General features: G+C 61.8%; 1 protein-coding gene across 2 annotated transcripts in view; it reads left to right on the top strand.

Annotated features, from left to right (window-relative positions):
* The window catches only part of LOC106884582 (chromosome unknown open reading frame, human C20orf27), a 13,531-nt gene extending 701 nt beyond the window's left edge, over positions 1–12,830 (top strand). Inside the window, exons 2-6 of one of the 2 annotated variants that reach the window (XM_014936067.1) lie at positions 1,998–2,107; positions 5,025–5,167; positions 7,696–7,834; positions 11,412–11,534; positions 12,514–12,830. In XM_014936067.1, the coding sequence (XP_014791553.1) occupies positions 2,089–2,107; positions 5,025–5,167; positions 7,696–7,834; positions 11,412–11,534; positions 12,514–12,614 (525 nt within the window). In that variant the 5' untranslated portion in view covers positions 1,998–2,088 and the 3' untranslated portion in view covers positions 12,615–12,830. Of the gene's footprint in view, positions 1–1,856; positions 2,108–5,024; positions 5,168–7,695; positions 7,835–11,411; positions 11,535–12,513 lie in introns of those variants that run through there. The other variant, XM_014936066.1, reaches the window with a different exon arrangement.
* Positions 12,831–13,219: the final 389 nt, after the last annotated feature.

The following is a 13,219-nucleotide window of genomic DNA, read 5'->3' as shown; positions in this document are numbered from 1 at the left end:
GGGGGGGGGGGGGGGGGGGGGGGGGGGGGGGGGGGAGGGGGGCTGGAGACGGGGGGGGGCTGGAGACGGGGGTCCCCGGGGCTTCCCCCTCCCCGGGGCTTCCCCCTCCCCGGGGCGGCGGGGGCTCCTCTCCTCGTTGTTCTCTCGCGGCATAACCGGCTCGGTGGAGGTTTCCGAATCCCCGGTGCCGGTGGGCTGGGGCGGGATGCTCTCCCGGGCCGCTCCGCTGGCCCATTGCGCAGAGGAGAACACCGGGGGCGCATCCTCCCGGTTCCCTCTTGCAGCCCCGGGGATGAGCTGGCGGGGGGTGAAAGCACGGGGCGGAGGGGATACCCACACCCACGCGTGACGGGGACCGGGTCCGCGCGGGTGATGTCGGAGGCAGATTGGGGCCATCCGGTGCGGTTCGGGCGGGGAGGCGTGCGTCAGCGCTGCCGCCTCCTCCCTGCCTCTCACCCCCGGGCTCGGGGAGCCCCGGGAAGGGGCAGAGCGCTGGGGACCCCCTGTCCGAGGAGCTGGGGGCGTGGGACTGACGGTGGGTCCGTGGAGTGCCCACGACCCCGGGGCTGCAGCCTCAAGGGCACGGAGAGCCCGTGGGTCCTACCTTCACCCCCGCTGTGAGCCTAGGTGTGATGCCCACCCTGGTGCCCAGGCCCTCCCCTACCGGCCACATGCTTTGCCCCTGTTCTGGGGCTGCTTTCCCCGTGTCAACCCCCTCCCGTGGAGCTGTGTCCTGTCCTGAGGTCTCCTCCCGCCCCTTGCTGCCCATGGACAGTTTCTGTGTCCCGGTGCACCTCTTGAGCTTTCCCCAAATCCTGGGCTTTTCCCTCCTGGCTCTTTTTAAGACTGGATCATCTTGTCTTTGTCACTGTGGGGCATGGGGGCCATGGTGAGGGTCTGCTGTCCACCCAAGCCCCCAGCTGCTGGAGAACCTCCCCACCTTTCAGCTATGCTTTTAAAAGTCATATTTTCCCCCAGCTGACGCTGTTAATATTTTTTACATGAATTTCCTTGTGCTTATCAGGCTGGACTGCTGACTGCGCTGTTTTGGGCACCTGCGTCCTACTGCTGGATTCCTCGGGTGCTTGGTGGTGTTACCAGCCTGTGTTTAGTCTTCCATGGCTTCCCGAGGGGCAGTGGGGCTGGGTGACCCCAGGGAGGAGGTTTTAGCTTCAGCTTCCATTGAAGGGATCTTTGGGGGTGTCGGGTCCCAAACCCCCAGGTGGGAGGGGGTGTATGTGAGCCCCGTTGCTCCCAGTCTGGTTCCAATGGCTCCTCCTGCCTTCCTGCATGGGCCAGTGCTCACCCTGGGGCTGGGGGTGCTGATGGGGGCTCCCCATTGTCCTTCAGGGCTGTCAGGGGAGCTCAGCCTTGGAGAGGCAGCATCAGCTGGGCTGGAGAGAGTGACTCTTCCCATGGGAGCTGTGCTGGCAGGCCCAGGGAAACAGGTTTGGGGTTTCTGAGTTTGCTGACAGCCTGCAAGGCTTTCCCCAGCTTAGGGCTTGGTGTGGTGGCCGCCAGAGCCCTTGCGGAGGAGGGAAGGGAGGAATGGGGAAACTGAGGCACGGGGTGCCCTCTAGTTGATGCTGGGAGATGTGATGGTTGTGCCGGGGTGTGGATCCTCCCTTTCCCAGGCAGGGGCTGGAGCATCCCCAAGGGCTGGCAGAGCAGGAGCTGGAGCTGGCCGGGTGGTGGTGGCACAGGCAGAGGAGCTGCCCGTCCTGCCACTGCTCCTGCCCTGCCTGTGTGATGGGGGTAGAGCTGGGCACAGGCCCTGGCGTGCTGCCCGCGGCTGCCCAAAGCTGGGCTGCCTGACGCCCCCGAGCTGCAGGCAGGCTCCTCCCCGGCAGGTCTGTGCCGGAGCAGTGCCGGAGACGCAGCCGTGCGGTGCCGTCACGTCTGTGGTGCTTGGCTGGCCCTGGGACCCGGCTTGGGGTGGCCGCTGCCCTCCCCGGCTCTGCCTGCCCGCTGCCTAATCCTGCCCCTTCCCTCCCCAGCTCCGGCGCTCGGGAGCGGCGGCAGCCCCGGAGGATGGCCTCCTGCCCATGCCTTTGAAGTTTCGCGCAAGGACGACGGCTGCGGGGACACATGGCTATGGCTAGCAAGGGTGAGTGTCCCTGGCGTCCCCCTGCCTGCCCCTCACCCCCTCCCCGGCTGCCTGCCCCAGCCCAGGGCCCGTCTCCAAGTTCGATGCTCCTTCCCGGTGAAGCCCCTCTGCCCCGTGCCCTGTTGGTGGTCCCTCTGCCTGCAGCCATGGGTGCGAGGGCTGCCCGCTCGGTACCCGGGGAGCGGGTGAGCAGGTTGGAGGCTGTGGGGGACCGGGAGAGGCGTTGCTGCTGTTTTTCTGCTGCGAGTTGCAAGTGAGCGCCCGCTGAGAGGGTTTGTGGCAGGCTCGGGGCTCCGGGGGGGAGCTGCTGGCATCGCTCAGCTGTGATGCCCCCTCCAGTGATGGGCACAACCCCTGGCACTCCCTGTCCCAGGCAGGGCTGCTCTGGGAGGCAATGGGTGCTGGGTGCTCCTGGGGTGCTCCTGGCCTCTGCCAGACCCTGGCTGCTTCCCCAAAAGGCTCTGGCAGTGCTGGGCTCGGGGAGCTGGGCACTTTGTTGGTGCTGGGAGGGGACCCCCAAAAGGCTGCTGTTGCGGGGTGCCCTGTGGCGGCAGTGCCCGGCTCTCCACCGCATCGAGACAAAGACCGAAGAGACTCTTTGTGCTGCTGCTGGGCGTGATTTCATCTCCCTTTGTGTGCCCGGTCACGGCTCTGGCCTCCGCAGCTTCTTCCCCCCCGCTGGATGGCTCCATCCTGGTGGCTTTCCTCCTGTCGGCGGTGAAGCCTCCTCCAGCTCCCTGGCAGGACAAGGGCCAGGGGAGCAGTCCCTCGGGGGTGTTGCTAAAGGACAGGCAGCGTGGGGGAGAGGGGCTGTGAGTCCCTGCAGGGAGCAGCATGCTGGGGGTTCTCTGTGCTTCCCTGCTCCCAGCCCTGCTTCTCTGGGTGCGTTTTGGGGTACCCGTGTTTTGGGGGTGATGTGGTGACTCTGAAGGTGGTGTCTACTTCCAGAGCTTGTGATCGCTGTTGACACGTGCGAGGCAGGTGGCCCCCCTCTCTGTAGAAGGGGTGGGTTGGACCCCAGACCCACCAGACTGGCTGCCAGCACGCTGCCTGCGTGGGGTCTGGCAGGTCCCGGTGGCCCTCTTGCTATGACTGTGGTAGGACGTGGGGACTCAGGATAAAGCACACCAGCTCCGAGTGATTTCTCTGCCCAGCTCCTGCCTGATGGAGCCCCTGTCTGTGCCTCCCTTTGCTGCTGGGTGTTTGTAGGATGCACAATTGCATTTTACCCCCTAATGAGATTTCCATGCTGGCTGACTCACGGCGAGTCCTGCGTGGGTGGGTGCTCTTGCCCCTTCCACCCTGCCCCTCATGCCCAGGGCTGCAGAGGTGCCACCATCATCCGTCCAGGCTCTGCCAGGGCAAGGACCATCCCCGTCTGCCCCTCCTGAGCCGGGACAGGGGCACCGCGCAGTGCAGCTTCTCAAGGTCACCGGGGTGCCTGCTGGCGGGTGACCCGATTCCTGGGACAGATGGTTCCTGGGACAGCTGCCCATGGTGCCTGGCTGCCACCTTCCCCTTCCTCTGACCTCCCTTTCTCCCAGGGGTCTTCAGACACTGTGCCAGGGGCTGCCAGGGTGGACAGTGGCTGGGTGCCCTCTGGAGACGCTTATCCCTCTGGGGCCAACAGGCTTCCCGGGCTATGTGCCGGGCATCAGCTGCACTGTCTCCAAGCGCCTTGTGATGAAGACACATAGTTGGGATTTTCCCTGCTGGTCTCGTGGCAGGTGTAAGGGTTTGGGTCCTCCAAGCCTGGTGCTGGCATTGGGATGCCCAGTGGCAACAACTTGCTGTAGCCTTGCCCATTAGCTGCAGCTTCCAGCCGGCTTATGGGATCCACACAGATCCCTCGGCTTATCTTGCCCTGTGGCACTCATAAAGGCTCTGTGGGGCAGAGGGTGGCTGTTCCCTGTCACGGGGGGCTGGGGGCTGCCTGCGTTTCAGCGGGGAGGGTTCCGTCCGTGTCCCTCTCCCCACTGCAGCCACGTGCAGCTGCATCGCTCTGCAAGCGGCCGAGTCTCTTGTTTTCCCCTGCGTGCGGGGAAGGGATTTCTGCCGAGCTGTTCCGGCTGAACAATGCCGAGTTATTAAATCTCTGGCGTTTCCAGCCTGCCAAAGCACAAAGAGCCTTTTCTTTAAGGAGGCGGCAATCTGCTCCCGGCTGCTGCCAGATGGATGCAATCGGCAGTCGGACCGGGGGTTTCTTGGGGTGTAGTGGGGAGGAGGAGGGGGGAAAGAAGAGGCTTTTTTATTTCTTTTATTTCTTGGAAGCTCACAGAGGTTGTATTGCAAAGGTGCAAGCAAAAGGGCACAAACTGTTTGTGCCTTTGTGTGGGCTCCTGCTGGCCATGGGGACCTTGGTGTCCCCAGGCAGGTGCCATTGCATTTTTGGGTTTCCCCAGGGCACTGTAAGATTTGCTCCCCAACATGGTGGCCAGCTTTGCATCCCCAGAGATCCCTGCCCAGCACCCTGGGATGTGTGGGAGCCCTTCCCTGGGGAAGCTTTCCTTCTCCCTGGTCTTCTTCCCACCTGTGCCCCCTTCCTGCCACAGTCCATGTCTCTGCTTGTCCCACTCCTCTGCCCTGAGAAAATCATGGGAGCAAGGAAATGCTGCTAAGCCTGGGGAATGGATGGGATGCTCGAAGTCTCTGAGCATCCGCTGATCCACGTGTTCCCCCCCTGCTTGGAGGGTGAGCTCTCTGTGGCCACTGGTCACCAGTGTCCATGTGCTCCCTCCCCAGCCTGTGGCACAGGGCTTTTCTGAAAGGAGAGGGGGGAAACTGGGGAAGCCCCTCCGTGCTCCAGCCCCAGTCCTTCCCTGGGGGTTGTGGGGGGACACAGAGCTGGGGATGAAGGGGGTGCATCCCAGGCGGGCAGAGGGTGATGCTTGGGTTCTGTCCTCTCTTCCCTGCACAGGCACCAAGGCAAAGGGAGGGGGTGTGCGCTTCGCCCCCAGCCAACCCGCCGAGGGGACCCACGGCCACGTGCACTTCGACGAGAAGCTCCACGACTCGGTGGTGATGGTGATGCAGGAGAAGGATGGCAGCTTCCTTGTCAAGGTGGGAGCTGGGACCTGGGGGATGAGCGTGGTACTGCTTCCATACTGGCCTGTCCTCACACCCGGCAGTGGGGCTGGGTCTGTCCTGGGGGCCATGTGGGGTGGGTGGACCCCTCAGTGCTGTCCATTTTAGCTCTCTGAGCTGTGGGGCTCCTGCTGCCCATGGCTTCTGCTGCCTGGGGCTCTGACTGCTCTGGGGAGGTTTCCCTCACTGCCCCTCTGGATGTCGCTCCGTCTCCATTACAGGTCTCAGATTTGGGGATGTTTCTGGCCCCTCTCACTTTCTAGCTTACCTGAGGGACCTAGGAGCACCCCAAGAACCTGAGTCTTTCCCTGTGGGCAGCTGTGATAGGTGCTTTGCCCTGGATTCACCCATTTATCACCTGATTCCTGCTGCTGCATCCAGCCTCTGCTAGCCACAGGGGTGGGTTTGGGGCCAGCTGGGGAAGGCTCCCGGCCTGTGTTGCTGCTGCCTGATCTGGGCAGTGTTTGCAGGGTGGTCAGGCCAGGTCCAACAGGCTGGGGTGGGATGCAGGCCACCTCTGGAAATGAGGGTCTGGTGGTATCACAAGCAGTGGAGCCCAGTCCTGGCAGGGCAGGCTGGTGGACCTTCTGGCCCTGCTGCACCTGGGAAGGATGTGGGACTGTCTCCTCTGCCCCTCTTTGGAGGGGATGGGGCTGAGTCTCACCCTGCGCACCAGCAATGCTGTGGCTTCTCCTCGCTCCCCTCCAGCCATGTGCCCGTGGCCATGGGAGGGTGTTAGTGTGGCTTCAGGTTTGGTGGTGGCTCCCAAACCATGCAGGGGGCTGGTGATGGCAGTGGGGACAGCAAGCTGTCTTTAATGACACCTTATATTTCACCCCAGCAGGTTTGTAGACCCAAGCATGCGCTGCTGGCCCCGTCCCACAGCTCCTCATCCCACGCAGCAGGGCTGAGTGCCGGCAGCGGAGGCTTTGGTGCTGGTGTGCTGTGGGCTTTGGTGGTGGCGGGGTCTGGGTGTGAGATGGGCAACTTGGCAGTGACTTGGAGGTGCAGGTCCTCTGCCTGGAGGAGCTTTACTGTGGCCGCTTCATCTTATGCGAAGCTGGTCCCTTGGTCCCAGCCTCTCCTCTGGAGGCCCTTTTTTCCCCAGGGAATAAACCCCTGGGAGAGCATGGGGGTTGCTCCGGTGCTGCGTGCAGGAGAGCAATCTGAAACTCCCTTTCAGCTCTGAGTCAGTTATTTGTATCGGGCGGATGATGGGTTATCGCCCTAAAAACAGCAGTGAATTGCTTAGCAATTGCCAGTCTGTGGGTGGTTGTTATTATTTTTCCAACCCGTGCCGTGCAGCGTGCTGTGGGCGCCCCGGCACCGCACGTGCCTCTCCGGGGAAGGGGGGCAGCTCCCTGCTGCCCTTGGCACTGCCAGCCTGGATGGCACAGCGGGGCCAGCCTGCCTCAGTGTGCTGGTGCCGTGTGGGTCTGGGCCAGGGCTGTGTTTAACCACGCAGCTCTTCCTACTGGGCAGGTTTGGGGCACACACGGTGCCCCACCATACGTTTCAGAGGCAGGAGGAGACCACCCCATCCTCTCCCCGGTAGAGAAGAGGCTCTTTGGGGCCGGCCACCAAATGTCTTTCCACGATCTTAAAATCCCCAAAGCTGCTCACTGTCATTTCTTGTTGCAGTGATGCCTTGGAGCCGCTTGTGGCCAGGAATGTGCAAGCATATGGCACGCATTTCATATCCGTGTGTGTATAGATAGATATGTGTGTGTGTGTTATATATGTATTTATGTAGTGACTGAGGTGCAGCTTGGAGCGGGCTGCACATGTGTGCATGGAAGACCGATGGTTCCTGGCTGAGCTATGCCCGTGGCAGAGCTTGCTCAACCTGCTACCAGCGGGGTTTGTGGCAACTGGTGAGCACTGGGTGCCCCGTTGTCCCCAGGAGGGGATTGTCTTCTCGGCTGGGACAGATCCTGGCTCTGCAGGGAGGGTTTGCCGGTGTGCCCGGAGCTTCGCAGCAGGTGGGGAGCCTGCTGCTCCCTGCCCAAAATGGCTTTTGCTGAGCGTGATGGAGATGGACCCTGCTCTGGAGGCGGCTGGCTCCTAAAAGATCTCTGGTTTTCATCATGGTAGTGGATAAATGAGGTTCGCAGGCACACTCTTGGAAATGTCTTGGCTTTTAGAGACCAGAAACAGCAGCCGGGAAAAATTGATCTCTGCTCCCATGACTCTAAAGGGTGGTTATTCCTGGGGCTTTGCCCAAGAACTGGATGTTTTTGCTGCTTGTCCATTTTGGCTATGTAAAACGTGTTTGTTACATTTCCCCATTTGTTTAGGAAGCTGTCCCCCCCCTCCCTCCCCCGCCCCAGCTGCTGCCACCCACCTTCCTGTGGGCTCTTGGGTGCCCAGTGCCTGGTGGGTTCCTGTCCCCAGGGTGGGATGTGGAGGCAGATGAGACAATGGCAGTGTGGGACCACCTCCTGCCACAGCTCAACACCTACTCGAGGCATGGCGTGACCCCCACTGTGTTCCCCCCCTTGCAGGTGGGATTCCTGAAGATCCTCCACAAGTACGAGATCACGTTCCTCCTGCCCTTGGTGCAGAGGCTGGGGAAGGACGTCTGTGCCGTGCCTCTCCCCAACCTTAACCTCAGAGTCATCAGTGTCACCACCCTACCAGAAGGTAAGGTCCCCTCTTTGTCCACCCAGCTGCAGCTGTGCTGGGTCCCGGATCCTGCAGGGGGGACAGGTCCCTGCAGGACCGGGCAGCCCAGGTTCCGGGGGGACACTGCCTGGACTGGGGGGCTGCCAGGCCCAGTTGTACCCCTGAGTGCCCATGGGGGTGGCAAGGCTGTCTGACTCATGCTGGGGTCCCATGGAGGGCACAAACCAAGTGCTCCCATGGGGTGGGGGGTAGCTGGCAGCTCCCTGGTCCTGGGACCACCCATGACCATCTGTGTTGAGCCCTTGCCAGGCATTGGGGATGATTCCTCCTGCCTGGGGAGCCCAGAGCTCCCCAGAAGCTCACGTTGACAGCTTTTATTGCTAGGGTGTTTCCTGCCTCGGGGGAACTCAAAGTGAGTGTCCTCCAAAGCGCTTTCCAAAGCCCAAGACTCATCCTTCCCCTGAGCACAGGAGTGTGTGGCAGGCTGATTGGGTTGTCCCCATCCTGCGGGGCTTTGGGGACAGGTCCTGCTGCAGCTGTTAGCAGAGGGGGGCATTTGGTCCTGGCTGTACCTCTGCTGGGGCCGCATCCCGGCGCTCATCCCTGCAGCGCTGCACTGGAGAAGGAATGGAGAAGGAATCTGTGTTTCCACTGCGCCTCCTGGGAGACGCCTGACCCCGACCCGTGCTCTCGGAGAGCAGCTTTTGTGGCATTTTAATCCAGGAACCTGCTGAACAGAGTCCAGACGTGCTGGTATTTTTAGCACTTGCTCTGTCTGTTCTTTGCCTGCGCTGAGGGTCTGCCTAAAGAAGAGGCTGGAGCCGAGGGGAGGTCACCTCTCCGTCTGTCTCCAGGCTTCTTGCTAATTCTCTTGTGGAGGGAAGGAGAATAATGTCCTGAAACGTAAGCACCCGATGTGGCTCTGCGCAGAGGAACCACCTGGGCTTTGCTTTGTTCTGTGTCTGCAGCAGCTCAGCCCCATCTGAGCCCACGCTGGGAGCTGGGCACGTGGCAGCCCCTGGCATGGTGGCTGCAGGGCTGGGGGCCCCGCTGGCTGCTCTGCCCCATCCCCTTCCTGCTCCCCCAGTCCTGCTTGATCTTTCCCATCCCCGCTGGCAGCGTAGATTCACAGCCTGCAGCCAGCCCAGCGGCTGTTGCTCCATCCCCTGCGGACCCACGTCTCTCCATAATTTATTAGCTGCAATTGGGAGGTTAAATGCTCTTTTATCCCAAATGTTCATCAATCAGCTGCTGTTTCTTGTGGGTTCAGATTGGTCTGGGAGGCGGGAGGAGAAGAGCGGCTGTGGGTTTGTGAAGCAGAGCCCACAGACTGGTGGGAATGGAGACAAGGATGGGGACAGGGTTTGCTCCAAGAGGCACCAGGCTCATGCACCAGCCTGGCTCTGGTCTGGGGTCAGTTTGCTGCCAGCCCGTCGGTGGGAGAAGGGAGCAGGCTGTGCACGGTGGCCCTGGTGTGGTGGCTGGGGCAGCTGAGCATCACCCTGGGCTTGGTGGCAGCTGTTTTGGGGACATGAGGTCTGCCCTGAGGGCACAGCGGGTTGAAAAGCGCCTTGGGGCACCTCGGCTGGTCCTGTGCCAGCAGCTCTGGTTGACAAGCTTTGGTGGATGCTCTATCACCCATTCCTGTTCCCTCCAGCTCCCTGGGGCTGCCGCTCGCCATCTCTCTGGGGGTCTGGGAGCGGGGCTGTGGCTGGCAGGGCTGGGCTGTGGCTCTTCCCGCGCTGCTGCTGGCCCTGGCCCAGCAAAGCACTTAAGCTTTGTTTGCTTGAAGCTTCCCACCTCGGGCTGGCATGCCCAGCTCGGGCTCAGGGCCAGGGCTCCCAAGGCTTTGGGGAAAGGAGTCCTTCGGGGATCCTGAGCAGCTCCAGTGGGACCTGGAGGTGTCTGGTGCCTTGTAGAGGTTCACAGGCGTTTGTGCCCCAGGTCTTTGGGGTCCTGGTGGCAGCTGGGGCTCCCCTTGAGGCTCTGCTTCCCGCATCCTGGGCTGTGGGCAGGGATGGAGCTTGCCAGGTTTGCCTGGCCATGGGCCAAATCCTGTTCCTGCGCTGCCGGCAGTCCCAGGACCGCCCAGCCTGGGCAGAGCACGGTGTCTGGCTCCCGGCTGCGGTGACGGCCAGCGGGGCTGTGATGTGGCACAGACACAGAGACAAAGCGGCCCCGGGTGAGTGTGGGCTGGAGATAAGGCGACTCCTGGCACTTGGAAGAAAGAGGTTTTGCCACCACAGGAGGAGATTTTGCCACCATTTTTCCCTCCTGCTTCCAGGTACAACCTTTCATCCCCATTTAAGGTGGAACTGCCTGATTTGAGCAGAAAGAGTGCTTCCCTGCCCCAGGCTTTCCTCCAGCTCCTGGCTCCGCTCCCCTCTGGCCCCTCAGCCCTTCACTGAGGGTCTGAGCCCCACACCAGCTCGGGGACTTAGAGGAGCAGTCAGGGAAGATTCATCGTGCCCATAGATGGTTTTCTCTCCTCCATTCCACTGTGCTCCCCGTGTGCGGCCAGTGTTCCTGAGCCCCAGGGCTGAGCTCACGGAGCCGACTGCTGTGAGTGCTCTGGAGCCTGCATGATGCTCAGCGTGTTTTTTTTTTTTTTTTTTTTTTTTGTGCCGTTGCAGCTCCCCCCTGTGCCAGCCATGTCAGGGTGCCTCCCTGTGAGCTCTGAGGGGGGGTGCTGGCCGTGTGCTCACAGCAAGCTCATGTCTCCCCCCCACCAGGGTTTGACTGATGCCTTTCTGCAGTGGAAAGGACAGCATGGTTTAATTTTCCGCCTCTCCTTTATTTTTTTACATTGTGCTTTTTTTCCTCTGGATCAAAAGCAACTGCCTCCCTTGGCCCTGCCAGCTCTGTCCCTGCGCTGGGAGGGGGCATGGGGCTGGGACCAGCCCTCACCTCCTCCAAGCTGGGGGCTCCATGGTGTGTTTATATGTCCCCTTTGCTCTGCAAGGAGGGAGACATGGCAATTTTGGCACGGGTGTGCCTGGTTGATGCGAGATCATGGTGTTTGCCTGGCCAGGGCACTGCAGGCAGCACCGGTTGTTATGTGCTGGGGCTGTGTGTGGGGCTGGAGGGTCGGGGTAGGGTGGAGGGTTGGGGTTTGGACTGGGTGGGATGTGGGATCCACCCGTCAGCTGTGGCTGGGGGTGCAAAGCTGTGTGCTGGTGTCCTGCAAACCTCCCATCCCCTGGGTGATGGGGACGAGTGGGTCTCAGAGGTGCTGGGGGCATTGGGGGATGCTGGGCACCATCACAGCGGTGCCCTCAGCCTGGTGCTGGGAAAAAGCAGTGTCCTGCATCCCCCAAAACCTCGTCTGAATCTCTGTGGAGCTTTATGAGCTTCACCATGGCTCAGCATCTTTATCTCTGCCTCATGGGTGGAGAAACTGAGGCACGGGGTGGGGAGGGAGCCCAGCAAGACTGGGTCCCAGCACCTCGGTGGTGGGAATGGGACTAGATAGCTGTGCCCCAGGCTCCACTGCCTCTGGGTGCCTGGGGTGAGGGAGGGCTCCCGGGGTGGGATAGGGAAGGTGCAGGCGGCTCTTGCAGCCGGTGCCCATCTCCCAGGGTGTCTCTGTCCCCAGGCTACAGCGTGAAGTGCGAGTACACGGCGCACAAGGAGGGGGTCCTGAAGGAGGAGATGGTTCTGGCCAGCGAGACTGGTGAAGGTGCCTGCGTCAAGGTGGTGGTACAAGCCCGTGTCATGGGTAAGGGTCTGCCAGCAGTGTGGGGGGCCTCGCGCGGTTCCTTGGGTTTCAGAGCAGCGATTCCTCCCCGGCACAGCCGGTGGTAGCAGGGGGAGCTTGCAGACCTGGCTGGAGACTGGCTGCTTTCTGCTGTGTCTGGGGAGCCAGGGATGCTTCCTGCACCCCTGGACCCTGCGCCATCCTCCCTCCCTCCCCGGCCCATCTCCCTCCAGCTTTCCTGGCCCAGCTGCTGCAGACGTTCCCCACCTGGTGGACACTTCCCAGAAATTGTCTAAACCGGACGACTTTCTCCCCAAAAATCCCCAGCCGAGGGCCCTTCCCTGTGAAGGGGTGCATGGAGTGGGGTTGGCAGCTGGTGGGTCAGGGACACCCTGTGCCCCCCCCATCTTCACCCTAATCCCAGCCTGGGGGCTGTGGTCAAGCCCACTGGGGTTCTCCACTCTTCCAAACACCGCTGCTTGTTTGGCAGCACAGCACTCTTTAATTTTAATTTTTTTCTCCCTCCCCCACCTTGCTGTTTAATTTGGGTTTGCTAATTAGAGCAGTGTTTCCGTAGCTCAGCTGCTTCCGCTTTGTGTGATGCGGTGCCTGCTCTCACCAGCATTTTCCACATGGCTGGTCCTGGGGTCTGTGGGGCTGCTGGTTTGTTCCTTGGTATCCCCCTTGCTGTGTCCTCACCCTGTGTCCCAGCCTGTCCCCCAGTGCCCCATGCACTGCAGCGCCCGAGCCTGGGCACACTGGGAGCTGAGCACCTTCCCCAAGGTGGTGATCTGAGGACAGGGCGCAGCATCCCAGCATCTCCCACCCCCCTGGGTGCTGGCATCCCTTGTGCGGGGACTGTGGGTGAGAGAACCTGTGAGCCACCCCTAAAAGAGTGCTCAAAAAGGTGAAGCAAGCCCCCCTGCCAGGCCAGCCTGAGGCCATAGGTGGCTGCACCCTGTCTCTGTCCTCATCCCCACTGTCCCTTCCTTTCCTGCAGACCGGCACCACGGCACGCCGATGCTCCTGGACGGGGTGCGCTGCATCGGCGCGGAGCTGGAGTACGACTCGGAGCAGAGCGACTGGCACGGCTTTGACTAGCCCCCCCTGCCCTCCACTGCTGCCTGCGTGGCTCCCGAGGACGAAGCTCAAATTTTAAAAAGAAGAAACCCACCCAAACCACCCCACCTCCCCTGCCCCCCCAACCCTGAGGGCTGCAGCTCTGTGGCCACCACGGAGCTGGGGGTGAGCTGCTGTTTCCCCCCCCTCCCCAGCTGCCATCGCCACAGCAGCACGTCTGCCCTCCCCACTGTGGGGTTGGGGGGGTCCCCAAAGTGCGGGAGGGGCTCCCCAAATGCTGGAGCATCTCCGTCCGAAGCCTCAGGGAGGGATCCCACTTGCTGCCTCCAGCTGCTGCTGCTTCTTCCCCCTCGCTTTTCTCCCCCATCCTCCCTGGGAGAGGTGGCATTTGGGGATGGCGGAGCCCCAGCTGAGCCCCCCTGGGGTGAAATATTGCCTCCTGGAATTTGGAGCTGAGCTGGGCCATGGGCCAGGGCAGGATCCAGCGGGGTGAGGGAGGCTGGGAAGCCGGGTACTGGGTGGCTCTGGGGCTAGTGCCTGTGTCCCTGTGGCGGTGCCCATCCCCATCCACCTCCTCATGTCGCAGCCATTGCCTTAGTCTCCTTCTGGTTTTCCTTTTTTTTTTT

The sequence above is a fragment of the Calidris pugnax genome, unplaced genomic scaffold, assembly GCF_001431845.1.
Source record: "Calidris pugnax isolate Ruff unplaced genomic scaffold, ASM143184v1 scaffold14, whole genome shotgun sequence".
NCBI classification, from domain to species: Eukaryota; Metazoa; Chordata; class Aves; order Charadriiformes; family Scolopacidae; genus Calidris; species Calidris pugnax.
Note: the sequence above shows the minus strand (reverse complement) of the source record. Positions and strands in the feature narration are given on the sequence as shown.